This window comes from Schistocerca piceifrons, chromosome 5, assembly GCF_021461385.2.
Source record: "Schistocerca piceifrons isolate TAMUIC-IGC-003096 chromosome 5, iqSchPice1.1, whole genome shotgun sequence".
NCBI classification, from domain to species: Eukaryota; Metazoa; Arthropoda; class Insecta; order Orthoptera; family Acrididae; genus Schistocerca; species Schistocerca piceifrons.
The window spans coordinates 593,040,177-593,057,889 of record NC_060142.1 but is presented as its reverse complement, the minus strand read 5'-3'; the positions used below and the strand labels follow the sequence as shown (position 1 = coordinate 593,057,889).

The following is a 17,713-nucleotide window of genomic DNA, read 5'->3' as shown; positions in this document are numbered from 1 at the left end:
AAGGTAATAGTATCCTGTTTTCCTCTGAGAAATACTGCAGGTATCTCAACAGGAAGCTTATGTACTATCATTATTAGCCACTTATTTTAATAAATTTGAGACAGCATTGCTGCCTAGCACTTCTCTTCAGGAGGTGGAAATTTCGAACTGTCCATAGAAACATTGAAAAGTAAAAGTGACTCATTACTTAATTTTTGAAACTCGTAGCTCCTTCCTTGGGGAAGAGAGAGGAATAGGTTAGGGAAGGTTGTTGAAAACGAAGAGCATGTCGCTCAGACCCGGAGATGAAAGGATCTGTGGATTTAGAGGGCGACTCAGAACAGAGGAAGGGTATACTATGGGGTAGCAGTATAGAAAAGGATGAAGAGCTATAAGAAGCTGAGATTGAGACAGATGATTTTGAGAGAGTAATTTGACATGAAAGGCCTAAGTGGAAACAAGGCCCCTGGAGCAGACAACAGTAACGAAGACTTAATGAAGTCCTTGGGAGAGCCTGCCATGCAGACATGCAACATGCCATCAGACTTTGATAAGAATGAGATTATTCCAATTCCGATAGAAAGACAGGTGGTGAAAGTTGTGACTATTACTGAGTTGTTGTTGTGGTCTTCAGTCCTGAGACTGGTTTGATGCAGCTCTCCATGCTACTCTATCCTGTGCAAGCTTCATCATCTCCCAGTACCTACTGCAGCCTACATCCTTCTGAATCTGCTTAGTGCATTCCTACCACTGATCCCTTCTTCTAGCCAAGTTGTGCCACAAACTCCTCTTCTCCCCAATTGTATTCAATACCTCCTCATTAGTTATGTGATCTACCCATCTAATCTTCAGCATTCTTCTGTAGCACCACATTTCAAAAGCTTCTATTCTCTTCTTGTCCAAACTATTTATCGCCCATGTTTCACTTCCATACATGGCTACACTCCATACAAATACTTTCAGAAACGACTTCCTGACACTTAAATCTATACTCAATGTTAACAAATTTCTCTTCTTCAGAAACGCTTTCTTGCCATTGCCAGTCTACATTTTATATCCTCTCTACTTCGACCATCATCAGTTATTTTGCTCCCCAAATAGCAAAACTCCTTTACTACTTTAAGTGTCTCATTTCCTAATCTAATTCCCTCAGCATCACCCGACTTAATTCGACTACATTCCATTATCCTCGTTTTGCTTTTGTTGATGTTCATCTTATATCCTCCTTTCAAGACACTGTCCATTCCGTTCAGCTGCTCTTCCAGGTTCTTGTCTGTCTCTGACAGAATAACAATGTCACCGGCAAACCTCGAGGTTTTTATTTCTTCTCCATGGATTTTAATTCCTACTCCGAATGTTTCTTTTGTTTCCTTTACTGCTTGCTCAATATACAGATTGAATAATATCGGGGATAGGCTACAACCCTGCCTCACTCCCTTCCCAACCACTGCTTCCCTTTCGTGCCTCTCGACTCTTATAACTGCCATCTGGTTTCTGTACAAACTGTAAATAGCTTTTTGCTCCTTGTATTTTACCCCTGCCACCTTCAGAATTTGAAAGAGAGTATTCCAATCAACATTGTCAAAAGCTTTCTCTAAGTCTACAAATGCTAGAAACGTGGGTTTGCCTTTCCTTAATCTTCCTTCTAAGATAAGTCGTAGGGTCAGTATTGCCTCACATGTTCCAACATTTCTACGGAATCCAAACTGATCATCCCTGAGGTCGTATTCTGCCAGTTTTTCCATTCGTCTCTAAAGAATTCGCGTTAGTATTTCGCAGCTGTGACTTATTAAACTGATAGTTCTGTTAAAGTACAAGATGTTCTTTCGGTTCAGTATTGGAAATATCAGTAGTTGAACTGTTTTGACTTTTTGAATTGGAACACAGATTGCATCTATTGAAAATTTTGATATTATGGTGGTAATTAGGAATGGTGTTTGAGAAGTGTGCAACAATATTCAGTAACATTTTTGTTAATCACATAAAGTCTTAACTGACAGATTAAAGCAAAGAGACCTGTCCCATCTCCCTCCTCCCCCCTCCTCCCCCCTCCTCCCCCTCCTCCCCCCTCCCTCCCCCCTCCCTCCCCCCCTCCCCCCTCCCTCCTCCCCCTCCCTTCTCCTCCCTCGCTTCTCCTCCCTCCCCCCTCCCTCCCCCCCTCCCTCTGGGTGGCACCTGTGGGGAGGGCCCTTGGTTGGAGTAGGTGGCATCAGGGTGGATGACACGCAATGAAGTGTGGCACGTCTTCTCTTGCTTGTGGCCAACCACCAGCAGTCTCTAAGCGTTAGAGGGCTCACTTTAATGCAAACACGTATGACACCAAATCGTTCCCCTCCCTAGCCACACCATGGGAGGAATGATAGGCTATGAATGACAGTGAGACGAGACGTATTCGCCCAGGTATCTAGTCTGTATGAGAGATGATGGGGAAGGAATCCTTTTTGTCCATAAAGCCTCAGTTCTTTGTAGAGCATTTAGAGGAAAAGTTCGGGAAGGTGGAGGGCTTATCAAAAATGTGGTCCGGGTCAGTCTTGATAAAAACAGCATCCTCTGCCCAGTGACGGGCATTACTTGCTTGTAAGAAGCTGGGGGACGTTTCTGTTGCTATCATGCCCCATAAAAGCTTAAATATGGTCCAGGGCATTATCTTCCACAGGGACCTTCTTTTACAGTCCGATGATGAGCTGCGCGCCAACTTAGAGCGACGAGGTGTCCATTTCATCTGGCGCGTCTACTGGGGCCGAGGGATAATTAGGTTGCCACCGGTGCCTTCATCTTGGTCTTCAAGGGTGACACATTACCCGAGAAGGTGAAGGTGATGGTCTACCGCTGTGATGTAAAGCCATATATCCCTCCCCCGATGCGGTGCTTCAAGTATTGGAAGTTCGGCCATATGTCTTCCCGCTGTGCTTCCAGCCTCATATGTTGAGATTGTGGTTGTCCACCCCATCCCAATACTCTATGTGCCCCGCCTCCCACCTGTGTCAACTGTGGAGAGCACCATCCCCCTTGCTCGCTGGACTTTAAGATTCTACAGAAGGAATGGAAAATAATGGAATACAAGACCCTGGACCGACTGACCTACACTGAGGCTAAACGGAAATTTGAACGGCTTCACTGTGTGCGCATGACATCATCTTATTCTGCCACTGTCACTCCTGTTACAGCTCCATCTGTTGCACCACATACAGTCAGCTCTCAGAGCCGAAGGACCACACCTGTCCCCTTGATGGTGGGGGAGCACTTCCCTTCCTGTTGCTCCAGCACCAGCTACCTCGGGAGCAGCACCCGCTCAACCATTGTGGACACCAGTCCCCACTTCTCTCATTCGGAAGGGATCCCTTGGGTCACTCCCTTCCCAGATTCCTACCAGTGGCAAACCAGACACCCACCAGGGGCTGAAGAAGCCCCAGGTAGCTGGTTGTAGGGCTTCGCGGTCCTCTTCAGTCCCAGAGACTGAATCAAAGAAGCCCTCCCAGCAAGGGCAACCAAAGGAACAGCGTGAGAAATAGAAATCAAAGAGCCCCTAAGACCAAGGAAATTGCAGTGGCACCCACTCTACCGCTACCTACAAGCTCTGCATCTGAGGACACGGTGGAGATTCTGGCGTCCGCTGAGGACCTAGATCTCACTGGTCCCTCAGACATGATGGATGTCACTCCCGTCGGTACTGTCAGTGGCAGCAGGTGACCCAGCAGCGTAATCGGCCTCCTAGGTCCCTTCACGCCTTTCTCGGCTGTGGACATTGTCATCCTTCAGTGAAACTGCAGCGGTTTTTTCCACCATCTTGCTGAGCTCCGACAACTTCTCAGTCTTCACCCTTTCCACTGCATTGCTCTTCAGAAAACTTGGTTTCCGGCGATGCTAACTCCCGCCCTCTGTGGTTATCGGGGTTATTATAGGAACCTGGCAGCTTATGAGAGGGTATCTGGTGGTGTCTGCATCTACGTCGTTCACTCTCTTTACAGCGAGTCTGTCTCTCAACAAACACCTTTAGGGGCTGTTGCTGTTCGGGTGGACGCCTCAGGGTGTAACTGTCTGCAGTCTCTATCTGCCACTGGATGGTGATGTCCCGCAGTATGTCCTGGTTGCACTGGTAGACCAACTGTCGCCACCCTTTTTGTTACTGGGCGACTTCAATGCCCATAACCCTCTGTAGGGTGGATCAGTGGCAACAGGACGAGGCAGCATTGTTGAGCAAGTATTGTCAAAGCTCGATATTTCTCTTTTAAATACTGGTGCCTACATACATGTCAGTGTGGCGCATGGCATGTACTCGGCCATTGACCTTTCGATCTGCAGCCCTAGCCTATTACCATCTTTCCAATGCAGCGTGCATGATGACTTGTGTGATAGTGACAGAAAGATCGGAAAGTGGTCACTGTCACACCGTCAGTCTTCTGGGCACCCCTGCAGATGGGCTATGAATAAGGCTGACTGGGACTTGTTCACCTCCATTGCCACTATTGAGCCTCTTACCAATGACGCCATTGATGCGGTGGTTCACTCGGTCACCACCGGCATCGCTACTGCCGCAGAATCTGCCATTCCGTGTTCATCTGGGTCCCCTTGGCGGAGGACTGTGGCTTGGTGGTCGCCCGAGATCGCTGAGGCGATTAAAGATTGCAGGCAGGCACTCCAGCATCACAGGCGGCATCCCTCATTGGCACACCTCATCGCCTTTAAATGGCTCCGTGTTCGAGCCCGCCACCTCATTCACCGACACAAGGAGGAGTGGTGTGAAAGGTATGTCTCCACCATTGGCCTCCGTACCTCTCCATCGCAGGTTTGGGCTGAGATCAGGTGACTCTGATTGTCGGACCCCCGTCAGGGTACCTGCGCTTTCACTGAATGGAGCATTTTGTTCAGAGTTCCGCTTCTGCAAATTACCCACTGGCCTTCCGCTCCCGGAAAGAGTGGAACGTTGGAGCCTTTCATTTCACACACACCACCCTGAATCGTACAATGTTCCGTTCAGTGAGTGGGAATTCCAAAGTGCTCTAGCCACTTGCACTGATATGGCTCCCGGGCCAGATCGCATCCACTGCCAGATGCTCAAATACCTCTTGGTGGACTGCCAGCGACGCCTCCTAGACCTATTCAACCGTATCTGGGTTGAGGGTGAGTTCCCGTTGCAATGGCAGGAAAGCATCGTAATCCCCATGTTGAAACCTGGCAAGAACCCACTGGAGGTGGACAGCTACTGCCCCATTAGCCTCACCAATGTTCTTTGCAAGTTACTTGAACGCATGGTGAGCCAGAGGTTGTGTTGGCTGCTTGAGTCTCGAGGCCTTCTGGCTCAGTCTCAGGGTGTGTTCCGTAAGGACCGCTCTGCCGCTGGTAATCTGGTGTGCCTAGAGTCTGCCATCCGTATGGCCTTTGCCTGCCATCAGCATCTGGTCACCGTCTTTTTCAACATGCGGAAGGCATATGATACGACAAAGTGACATCACATCCTGTGTATGCTTCATGGTTGGGGTCTTTGGGGTGCGCTCCCGATTTTCATACAAAATTTTCTGTCGCTTTGTTCCTTCCATGTGCAAGTTGCGGCCTCCCATAGTTCCTCCTGAGTTCAGGTGAATGCAGTACCGCAGGGATCTGTCTTAAGTGTCTGCCTCTTTTTAATTGCAATTAATGGGCTCACTGCAGTGGTGGGAACATCTGTCTCAGCTTCCTTGTACGCTGACGACTTATGCCTATACTTTAGCTCCACTGTCATTGCAGCTGCTGAACGGCAGCTGCAGGGCGTTATCCGCAAGGCGCAGTCTTGGGCTGTAGTGCATTACTTCCTGTTTTTGGCTGTCAAGACCTGCGTTATGCGTTTCTGCCGGTGACGCACTGATCACCCTGAGCCACGGCTTTATCTTGACGGCGAACCTCTTGCTGTGGTGGAGAAACATTGGTTTTTGGGATTGGTTATGACACCCAGTTGACTTGGCTCCCTCATATTCGACAGCTTAAACAGATATGCTGGTGGCACCTTAACGTTTTCATTGCCAGAGTCACACCAGCTGGGGTGCCGATCGCTCTACCCTTCTACCAGGCGTTAATTCAGTCCTGTCTAGATTATGGGAGCCTGGCTTACGGTTCGGCATCTCCTTCCGCATTGCAGTTGCTGGACCCCATCTTTCACAGTGGGATCAGACTCGCCACTGGAGCTTAGCAGACAAGCCCTGTTAACACCGTACTTGTGGAGGCAGGTGTCCCCCCATTGCAGTTCCGGCGCCAATGATTACTGGCCGCTTATGCTACACTCGTATGTAGCTTGCCCGGGCATCCTAATTATTGTCTCCTGTTCCCTCAGTTGGTCGTCCATCTTCCGGAACGGGGCGGCCCCGGTCAGGATGTAAAATTGTGGTTCACGTCAGAGCTCTTCTCTCTGGGCTTGAGGTTTTCCCTCTTCCACATCTTTTCTGGGCACCTCTGCGTATACCCCAGTGGTGTGTACCCCGCCCATGCCTTCGGCTCAATTTGGCACAGGGCCCGAAGGACTCAGTCCCTGCTGAGGCCCTCCGCCACCGCTTTCTTTCAATCCTTGCCGCGTTTCAATGCTCTGACGTTGTCTATACTGACGGTTCGATGGTTGCTGGTTGTTTCGGTTATGCTCTTACTTTAGGGGATCATTATGAACAACACTCATTGCCGGCTGGCTGCAGTGTTTTCACTGCCGAGCTGGTCGCCATCACTTGTGCCTTGGAGTATATCCGCTCCTGCTCAGTTGAGACCTTCGTTATCTGTAGTGACTCCCTGAGCAGTTTATGAGCTATCGACTGGTGTTTTCCTTGCTCTTGTCTGGTGATGCCTATCCAGGAGTCCCTCCATACTCTTGCCCATTGCGGCTGCTCTGTGGTCTTTGTGTGGACCTCGGGTCATGTCGGCATCCTGGGAAATGAACATGTTATCACGCTGGCCATACAGGCTGTCGGTGCACCAGCCTTGGAGATTGGCCTTTCGGAGAGTTGCCTCAGGTCAGTTTTCCGGCAGGAAGTACTTGACACCTGGGATGAAGAATGACGCACCCTTCTTTCACCCGACAAACTTCGGGCTATTAAGGAGGCTACTGGTGCGTGGCGCTCCTCCTTGCGGGTCTCTCGCCAGGACTTTGTTGTCCTCTGCTGGCTGCATATTGGCCACACCTGGATGACACACAGCTATTTATTGCGCCATGAGGACCCACCTCTGTTGCTGCAGGTCAGCTTTGACGGTGGTCCACATCTTATTGGAGTGCCAGCTTTTAACTCAGCTCAGGCAGACGTTTGCACTGCCTAATACGCTTCCTGCACTTTTATCAGGTGATGTTGCGATGGCAAATTAAGTTTTGAGTTTTATTTGTGCAGGGGGTTCTTATTGCTTGATCTAAGTGTTTGTCCTATTTTTGTGTTGAGTCTGGCCTTTGGCCTACAATTTTAGACTGGGGTTTTTAGTGCATTTCTTGGTGGTTGGCTTTTCCTTTTTTGTTTCTATGGTCGACCAACCACTGTCACACTTGATGGGATTTTAATTCCTTTTGTCTGGTCTCTGTATCTTTCTTGTCCTGTGACGTCTCGTCATCTCCATTATTTGTTTTTATTCTTTGAAGGTGCTTCAAGTTCGTGGAAAAAGGGACCGATGGTCCTAGTAGTCTGGTCCCTTCAATCCCACAAACCAACCAACCAATATTTGTAACAGAATGCTGCTGACACCCAGCAAGTTCCTATTAAGCCAGAAATACAATACATTTGAGTTCCATTTCATACAAGCTGAACTGAGCCGACATTGACACAAGGTAATATGCTGATGCAAATCTGGTTGGTTAATGCAACTCATTGGCAAGTTGAGGCACATGACATGCTCAGCCCATGAACTGCCACTGTGTGGTGGCAAATGATGTTTCTTGCTAACCATTCGAAAGGGAAGAACACGTTCGGAAAAACCACGCCAGTGAATTGGGGCCCCAGAGCTGCCTCCTCAGTATAAACAAAGATGATGTGACTTACCAAATGAAAGTGGTGGCAGGTCAACAAACACAAACATACACACAAAATTCAAGCTTTCGCAACAAACTGTTGCCTCATCAGGAAAGAAGGAAGGAGAGGCAACAGTTTGTTGCGAAAGCTTGAATTTTGTGTGTTTGTTTGTGTGTCTGTTGACCTGCCAGCACTTTCATTTGGTAAGTCACATCATCTTTGTTTTTAAATATATTTTTCCTACGTGGAATGTTTCCCTCTATTATAACCATATATATATATATATATACACACACTTCTCTAGAGTCATGTGCGTGACACACCAAAGCCATTCAATGGATGTTCAAAATGGTATGGTGGCATAATTTAATTGAACGAACTGCCGCAAATGAATGGAGATGAAAGCACTGAGTACTCTGTTCATCGTAAGAATAAACATGATGTAAACAAGCACAAACATGATGATTGGTCAGAAGATGTAGCACACAGATACTGGTGTTGTTACGCTCTTGGAAATAGGTGCTACTTACATATGGATATTCTAATGTATTGTCACAGAAGAAGCTGAGTAGCACCGTCACTGTGGTGTAGCAATTATGATACTACACTGTTGCATGGAGGGTTAAGAGTTCAAAACTCACCTGAGCTGTAAAATTTTAATTTGTATATTCGGTTCGAGGACATTCTAGAAGTATCCACAAACATCAAGAATCATTTTACTAGAATGTTCTGTAACTGTGTATATACACCGTATGTGTTCTGGCTGTAGGCAGTTCGCTCCATGCTGTTGTATTTGCAAGTACGGAATAAACCTTTGTTAAGTGAAGTTTGTGTTCGTCATTCATCTAATTACACCATCTTCAATGTGACATTAACACCCATAAATGTTTTTCTTAATCACACTTTAGCTATGTAGTTATTGTTTAAAAAATGTGTACAGTCACCGTCTCTGTACTGTTGTGCCGTGGTTCTTGTGCTGGTAATAGATTATTTATTTAAAAATTGTTGAGTGTGCTTCCTGCTCCATAGTGAAACACGTGTGTGGAAAACTTAACAGTATGCTGAGAAATAGGTTGTTCGTAACATTTTTCATAACGTTACAGAAAAAAATCATCTTCGAAGTTTTCCTTGGGACTATATTTGAAACAGGTGAAGTACAAATACACGCTGAATGTATAGTGGAATCTGATGCAGATCATGGATCACTCTTTCAGATTTTTATGAAAAATGCAAGTCTTCTTATTTCTAATTACATATTGCATGCGAAATGCCTGTTTCCATTTCAAATATAAATCTGTAATAATTGGTATTTTATGAAAGTGTGTTATGTAAGGTTGTTTAAATTAAGAAAACATAATTTAATTTTTAGGACAAAAATGAAAAACCAAATACTCTTTTTATTTTGGACTATGTCAGTTTTATACCGCAGATGTAGTCTCACATGAACCAGAGTGATAAGTGCCATCGAAACATGAAAAAGAATCATTTTCACAGCTTCAAGTACAGGATAAAACTGCTGCATTTTTACATTTGCCACTGTACCATTGCCATTTGAACCCAACATAACTGGAACCAAGTTAAGGGATGGGTCATGAGAAATAACAATCATCTTAAGCCGCCAGACGTACTGGAACTAATGCACACAGCTTTTTCACATATCACTGCCGAATGCTGGCTGGGTGTAGAACGGTATGTCATAAAAGAAGAGGAGAAAATGTGGTGCCTGGGTGGCTTCGTGAATTCAGTTGGTCGTCGACCGGTTATCAATGTAGCAGATGACAATTCCAGAACTGAAATGTATTTCTCGGTTGTGGATAAGGAAGGAGCTAAGAGATTACCAGAGGATTGGCTGAATTGATACCTTCAGTGGCACTAGCATTCAACAATACAATGAAATAAATCCCTGCAGTATGCTTTTGCATCGCATATAGCTCGCTCAGAAAAGTTACCCTGTTTTTAAGTTAGGAATTTTCATCACTGTTGATTTGTAATTAGAATACTACGTTAGGTGAGAACAAGAGCATTTTATGCTTTGGTCACCTAAGAAGTGTGCAGTAGTCCTGGAGTTTTGCCAAATATTATTCCAGTCTCTTTAAAAATTAAATGACATTTGAAGCTTTATAGTTTCTCTGCGTGTCTCCTTTTACGTTTGAACTGCAACTGTTCACATCATTGTAGGTTATTTGGACCCTGGTTAGCCATTGCTGTCAAAGTTAAATGCGCCGGTGAAGCTGTTTAGTTTTCTGCGTTATCGCTCAGTCTGTATGCCTGTAACACAGCATAAAATGTATCCCTATGATTGTACTTGGCTGTACTGAATATAGCTTGGCTTCTGCCCGCACAAAATGAAACCCAATGAGATTCAAGCAAATGCAGAATATAAGGTATAATGTTTACATCAGGTTTTTTCTTGTGATGAACACGATATAGTAGAAGAATTCTGATGTTTACTGATGTTTATGTGTTTTGTGTCTATAAACTGCATGCAGTGTGGTTGTCCACTTAAAAGTGCTTTCTATCTTAGCATAGCTGATCTTGAAAGAAAGCACTACACAAAATGTGGCATGCGTCAGAATAAAGGGGCAAATCATTAGTCAGCCTAAGTATTAGTGTTGTGTTGTAGGACTATATATAAGTAGCAATGTGTGAAGTATTGATGACATCCATACGATGTGTTTTGTGATTGAATGAATAAATAAACTAACTATGGCTTAAAAATAAAACGAAGGTACCAGGAGATAGTAAGTATCTTCCCTGTAATGACATTCCCTTGCTTCTTTCTCAGCTCTGGTGGTTTACTGCATTCTTGGTGGCCAAACAGTGTATACTTGATATATCTTTTTCAAATTTGGTTTTGAGTTTTTCTTTCATACAGGAAACTTCCAACAACCAGCAGTGCTCCATCTATTGTCACAGTACAGAACCTGCCCCCATCGCAAACATGTCTTCAACGGATTCACACACCACCTCAAATATATTGTGACCTGTGGTTGTACAAGCCACACATAGTTTGTTACATAAGTTATTTCATCAAAGCTGGTAATAAGCAAAAAGTCAGAACTTTCTCCTTCGGTAGATTTTTCTGGACAGGTGCCGTTACCTCGGATCTGACAAGAAATTGTTTTCTTGGAGAGACAAACTGCTTTATATTTCTTTAAGTCTCCTGGTGTTAAGCACGCTGTAAGTGCCAGCAAACACGGTTTTAACAGGTGCTCCATTGAAAATGGTGTGCTACTTGTTGCAAATTTATGTGCAACTTTGTAGCTTGCTTGTAATGCAACATCAGTTGAATATCCCTACTCAACAATGATGTGAAATTAGTTAAATGAAACACGTGTAATATCTGGAACTGATGCATTTGAAGAAAATGCAGAATGTGTACTCTACAGTATGATTTTTTTTTTTTTTTTTTTCTGCATCAAAATTACCTGTTGCTGTGCTTCACCTTTCATTACGGCAGTGAATTGCTTCTATGCATCACTGTCCAGCTCATCAAACCGCGCAGCATGAAGGAGCACGTAGTGACACTGACTATTGTATGTCCGCATTGTATTACTGTCTTACTGTAAGCTAGGTACTAGGGCAATCCATCTTTTCCAACAAATAAGAATTGTTCTTTCCAACAAAGGGGAAATAGGGATGGGCTATTTCAAAAAGTCATTGTTATAGCTATATTCACTTAGAACTGTTAAGTATTAATAAAGCATATGATGCCATGCATCAAGCTGCACGCAATAGAGCAGTGCATGAAAGTGCAGTAAGACTACCTGGCAGGTTGCCTACCCTGTGTGTGCCTACCTGCAGGTTTATTGGTGGGTGCCTTTGGGCACCCTTGCTCGATGGGGCAGTTTTGGAGCAGCCTACTTCAATAAACGTGTAATACAAGCTATGGAAGCAGATTTTTCATGGCTACATCCCCATGGTTGTTTATTTAAAGTTGTTCTATGATAGGGGGATGGTCCCTTGTAAAGAGATTTATCAAAATCATGATAATCAATGCTGTACAATTTTACTGCGGAATATACTAAGGGCCAGTTTAAGGCCCAAGTGACACAAGTCACTGCTTGGGGGCACCAAGTTAAGAAGGATGCTAGGGGCACAGAAGATTTCTGTACAGGATGTATCACAGTTAGTCGTGGTTTCTTGGGGCCACCAAGGGTATCCAGGTGCAAGATTTGTATACAGTGCACATCAGTTAGTAGCAAAAACTGACATAGGCAAAAGTATACATGGGAAGGGAAGGGGGCCAAATTGTCTTGAAAAATGCACTCAAACCAGGCCTTGAATACGCTTTGATTTGCACTGCCATCATTCATTTAAAGCATAATGAATCTTGTTTGTCATCCCTGAAACTAAATTTACATGTTCGACATTCTTTACTGTTAGATTTCTTTCAAGTTTCAGTCCATGCATTTCTATGATAGCAGCACCTTGTCAATGCTACAGAGCTTGAATCAGTGCTGCTAAAGACAATTGTTAACCTTTGCCTGCATCATTCTTACACTGCGACTCAGGGTTTTAACATAGATTTTGAACGATAGTTGTGCAGTGTGTACACTATAATGAAGCTTCCGGACACATTAAATACCCGTTTCAAGACCTAGACTGTTGTATTTTGGTAATGTTAAGTGTCCTGCAATATATCTTGTTGTTGTTGTTGTTGTTGTCGTAGTCTTCAGTCCAGAGATGCAGCTCTCCATGCTACTCTATCCTGTGCAAGCCTTTTCATCTCTGAATAACTACTGCAGTCTACATCCTTCTGAATCTGCTTAGTGTATTCATTTCTTGGTCTCCCTCTATGATTTTTACTCTCTACACTTTTCTCCAGTACTAAATTGGCGATCCCTTGATGCCTCAGAACGTGTCCTATCAACCGATCCCTTCTTCTAGTCAGGTTGTGCCACAAATTCCTCTTCTTCCCAATTCTGTTCAGTACCTCCTCATTAGTTACATGATCTACCCATCTAATCTTCAGCATTCTTCTGTAGTACCATATTTCGAAAGCTTCTATTCTCTTCTTGTCTAAACTATTTATTGTCCATGTTTCACTTCCATACATGGCTACATTCCATACAAATACTTTCAGAAACGACTTCCTGATACTTAAATTTATACTCTATGTCAAGAGAATTATCTTTTTTAGAAACAATTTCTGTGCCATTGATAGCCTACATTTTATATTATCTACTTTGACCATCATCAGTTATTTTGCTCCCCAAATAGCAAAACTTATCTACTACTTTAAGAGTTCATTTTTTAATGTAAATTTCTCAGCATCACCTAATTTAATTTGACTACATTTCATTGTCCTCGTTTTGCATTTGTTGATGTTCATCTTATATCATCCTTTCAAGACACTGTCCATTCCATTCAACTACTCTTTCAGGTCCTTTGCTGTCTCTGACAGAATTACAATGTTGTCGGCAAACCTCGATCTCCTTTGGTAATAGTGCTCCTAAAAGTTTGAAGTTTATCGACAGAGGTAATTTCCTTCTGTACATCAAGTGTATATATTTTCTTTGCCATTATTTATTAGCTTTTGGAACACTACTGCAAATTCTTGAAAAAACATTCTTTTATTAGTCACTGCTTCTCAGTGGTACTTTTGTTAAACTTGCCCATAAATAAGGTTTTTGCTTCTGTCTTGTGCAGAACTGACAGTCTATTTTGCTGAGAAATCTATTGGGCGAACACTTTAACCTGCAGATAAAAAGATACGTGCTATCATTTTGACTTGGTTGTGACATTCTTATGTCTGCAAACTAAGCAAAATAAAATGGCCGTTACTTAGTTTGTATATAAGACTGCTGCTTTTACTAGAAGTTACAGTGAAATAAATACACATACAAATTTTGAAGAGGTATCCTGTATTGCAACCTGTCATTGGTGTTATCACTGGTGTTAATACAACATAAGATGCAAGTTTGAATTCAGCTTTCTAGATTGGGTATCTTATTTTGCAGACAAGAAGGTGTTTCATCAGACATTTACTTTCCGTTTGAGGTTGAAGTTGAGAAACCAGATGGGAAGAAACTGCTGTGCCGCTGCTATCAACTATGTAACACTCCAACAGAGCTAAAACCAGGGCAGCCTATTCCAGAAGACCGACTTCCCTCTGAACTTTACCTGAGTGTGATAATACAAGGAGCACGAGAAACAGGTCTCCCAAATGAATATATAGAGCAGTTAGAAAAAATATCTCACAATAGCTACAAAGGTGACAACAGCACGATATTGTCTTCTCTGGTATCGAGTTCATAAGTGTGGTGTGTGACACACACACACACACACACACACACACACACACACACACACACACGACTTTACATTTAACGTAATGCCAAGGGTAAGAAACTGAAATGGTCAAAATAGTTTCAGACTGTTATTAGGTTTTGTCAATAAAAATTATTTAAGATGATCCTGTATTTAAATACTGTGTACATGTATTATACTTTGTTTTGTTTTGAAGAGAGTTATGCAACATGTGGATGAAAGCAAACCTTTTTGCCATAGAGGAACTTGTTCTATTGCATGTGCAGAAGAGAGGTCACTGAAAAAACTTAGGAATCACATTAGCTGAACTTCTTGTGATTAACACCATGAACAACTATCACACAAATTTCAGGTGTGAGGTACTTGAACGTGTAAATTTAAAAACTTCTTATCTGTTATGAACTTCAGTAGTGGTGGAAACTTAAGTGGTTTTGTTAAAGCCAGTTTAAAGTGTGACTTCATGTAATTGGAGAGAGAATTTAAAAAAGGATGTATGTCAAAATATGACAATAAAAAGAATATATGTTAAAATATGACAATGTAAATATAGGTCATATTTGTGTACCACATACCACGAGTCTCAGAAGATGCCCAGTTAAGTATTTTTTTCCCATGATACCCTTTAGGCCAGTAGATATTTACTCATGCAAGAGCTATAAGAAGTACAGACATGTTAATTCATGTAAGAAGTTCTTGGATTGTTCTTACAAATTGGATAGTAATGACTACTCTATGATTAGAATAAGGAAAGGAACAGGAAAGATATGGTGAAATGTAAAAGTCGTAGAGAGAAGATAGAATCACAAGGTGCAGGAAGTCTCTTCACTGTTTACAGTGTGCAAATCCAAGTCAAATCTGTTTGTTGCCTATGCAGTGTTGAATATACATGTCCTGATCCAGTTGTCTTGTACTTATGTATTATCTTAGTCTCATCATTTACTCATTGATGGCAGATGTTTTGTTACACGTTTCAGGTCCCCATGAGATATTTTGAATCACTGTATTGTTAGTGTGCTAAAAATCTGAAGATGTAGCATTTTCGATTACTAAGCACGTAATTAGGAAAGTATTGTTATGGAGTAATGTGGATGATAACTTTTTTGTCCTAGAATCAAGGGACTCTAGGTGTATTGAGCTTCTAGTTCTCCATTCTCATCTGTCAAGGCAGTGTTGATAGTGGCTGTGGTGAATAAAATTGCTAGCTGTATAGTTTGTGAACAGTTGTATGTTGCAGAGCCGTAAAATGTTTGACGATTGTTCAGAAAATTTGGATTTTACCCTGAACTGTAGCATGTTATAAATTTCTTTTGTTAGCATTAGTTTTACTTCGTGCTGTAGGGAATAATAATAATAATAATAATAATAATAATAATAATAATAATAAATATGTGTGAACTAACTTGGCACTCATCACTGTGACTGATTGGAGTGCCTGTAAATGGGAAATGCCTTTATAGTTGCTCCCTTCAGCCACCATGATGAATGTCAACTTAGTTTGCGTGTGTGGTAAATATAACAAATACTACATAAACAGCACAGATTACTCCTTACCAAGTAAAGGTACCAAAGGCCAGTGTGCAGTCATTTAGCATTTGGACAAAAAGTTTAACACTGACTGCTGTAAATGATGTAGCTGACAGTTGCACAGTTGCATTTCACAGTTCTTTTCTTTCACTGTTCATAACTACCCCATATTACAGAGTTATATGGCCAGTTCACCATTGACAAATTTTGATAAGCCTCATTAATAAATTACAGGCAAACATCAGCATACTGCTACAATAGTTGATTGTTGAATACCTATGAACAGTAAAAACCTAACCACACAGTTCACAGTACTTGCAGAATAATAAGGTATGTGTGACACTATTTCTCAAATTGGACAGACACTGTCATTGTGCTAACACACAGCCTATTTGTGGTGCACTAATTCCACTGTTAAGTTAATCCATTATTGTTACTCTATCTGATACAGACTTCCCGTCCGAAAATTAGCGTTGGACTGGCTGTCTTGGGACCAAAAATCGGGACTTCATATATCCTCACAATAATAGGTACTGAAACTATAAATTGTTCAAGGTTTAAGTTAAAACACAACTCATTCAATTAAGTGAATCCATAAAAAATTCCTCCTTTTTAACAGTTCCTTCTGTCATAACAGTTCCTTCTGTCACAAAGGTTAGACCGAATTATATGTTTAAATAATGAAATTAACAGATATAGTTACACAAACAATACTTTGACAAACCTGGTAATTATTTTGGTATTAATTAAGGGCTGGCTTTGCTATTACGATTTCGAATGGAGCCAAATAAATACTTTAAGAATCCTAGTAGCTCTTCTTCCAAATGTTTACAATTATTACAGAGTTTATATTTGTTTATAAGTCAACAATAGAATCACCGTATAACAAAAGATATTAACTAGGAATAGCCAAAACAAATTAGGAAATTGATTACATATACAAAACTAAGCACAAACTTAGATCTGCTGCTATATTTCTTGAAACTGAGGGCCAACCTTTCTTTTATATGAAAATGCAGATTATACTCGTGTACGTAAATAGTAATTAGTCAAACATGAAAAATGAATGTAAGGAGGCAGATGGTAAAACAAGAGAGGAAGTAAAGATATCCCAGCTTGCTTTGTCACAAATGCTGCAAGGAAAGAAACATAATTCATGGTTGTAACCCTCTGTAATAAAGATGGGAAGAGTGAGGTTCCACGTTCCAAATATTGAGCAAGGGCTGCACTTCCCCAGACAACAACTTCTGAAGAAATATTGTGGCAACCATTTCTGTTAACAATAAGTGAATGTAACATATTTAATTCCACTGTTAAGTTAATGCATTATTGTTACTCTAACTGATACATACTTCCCATCTGAAAATCGGCCTTGGACTGACTGTCTTGGGACCAAACCCCCCACCTTCATGAACCATGGACCTTGATGTTGGTGGGGAGGCTTGCATGGCTCAGTGATACAGATAGCCATACCGTAAGTGCAACCACAACGGAGGGGTATCTGTTGAGAGGCCAGACAAACGTGTGGTTCCTGAAGAGGGGCAGCAGCCTTTTCAGTAGTTGCAGAGGCAACAGTCTGGATGATTGACTGATCTGGCCTTGTAAAGCTAACCAAAATGGCCTTGCTGTGCTGGTACTGCGAACGACTGACTGCAAGGGGAAACTACAGCCGTAATTTTTCCCGAGGGCATGCAGCATTACTGTATGGTTAAACGATGATGGCGTCCTCTTGGGTAAAATATTCCGGAGGTAAAACAGTCTCCCATTCGGATCTCCGGGCGGGGACTACTCGGGAGGACGTCGTTATCAGGAGAAAGAAAACTGGCATTCTATGGGTTGGAGTGTGGAATGCCCGATCCCTTAATCGGGCAGGTAGGTTACAAAATTTAAAAAGGGAAATGGATAGGTTAAAGTTAGATATAGTGGGAATTAGTGAAGTTCGGTGGCACCAGGAACAAGACTTCTGGTCAGGTCAATACAGGGTTATAAAT

The 17,713-nt window shown here is 42.5% G+C and overlaps 1 protein-coding gene across 3 annotated transcripts in view; it reads left to right on the top strand.

Moving 5' to 3' along the window:
- The window catches only part of LOC124798590 (gamma-glutamylcyclotransferase-like), a 35,135-nt gene extending 20,392 nt beyond the window's left edge, over window positions 1-14,743 (top strand). For all 3 annotated transcript variants that reach the window (XM_047262052.1, XM_047262054.1, XM_047262053.1), the window contains exon 4: window positions 13,889-14,743. In XM_047262052.1, coding sequence (XP_047118008.1) covers window positions 13,889-14,186 — 298 coding nt within the window. In that variant the 3' untranslated portion in view covers window positions 14,187-14,743. The remainder of the gene's footprint in view (window positions 1-13,888) is intronic.
- Window positions 14,744-17,713: the final 2,970 nt, after the last annotated feature.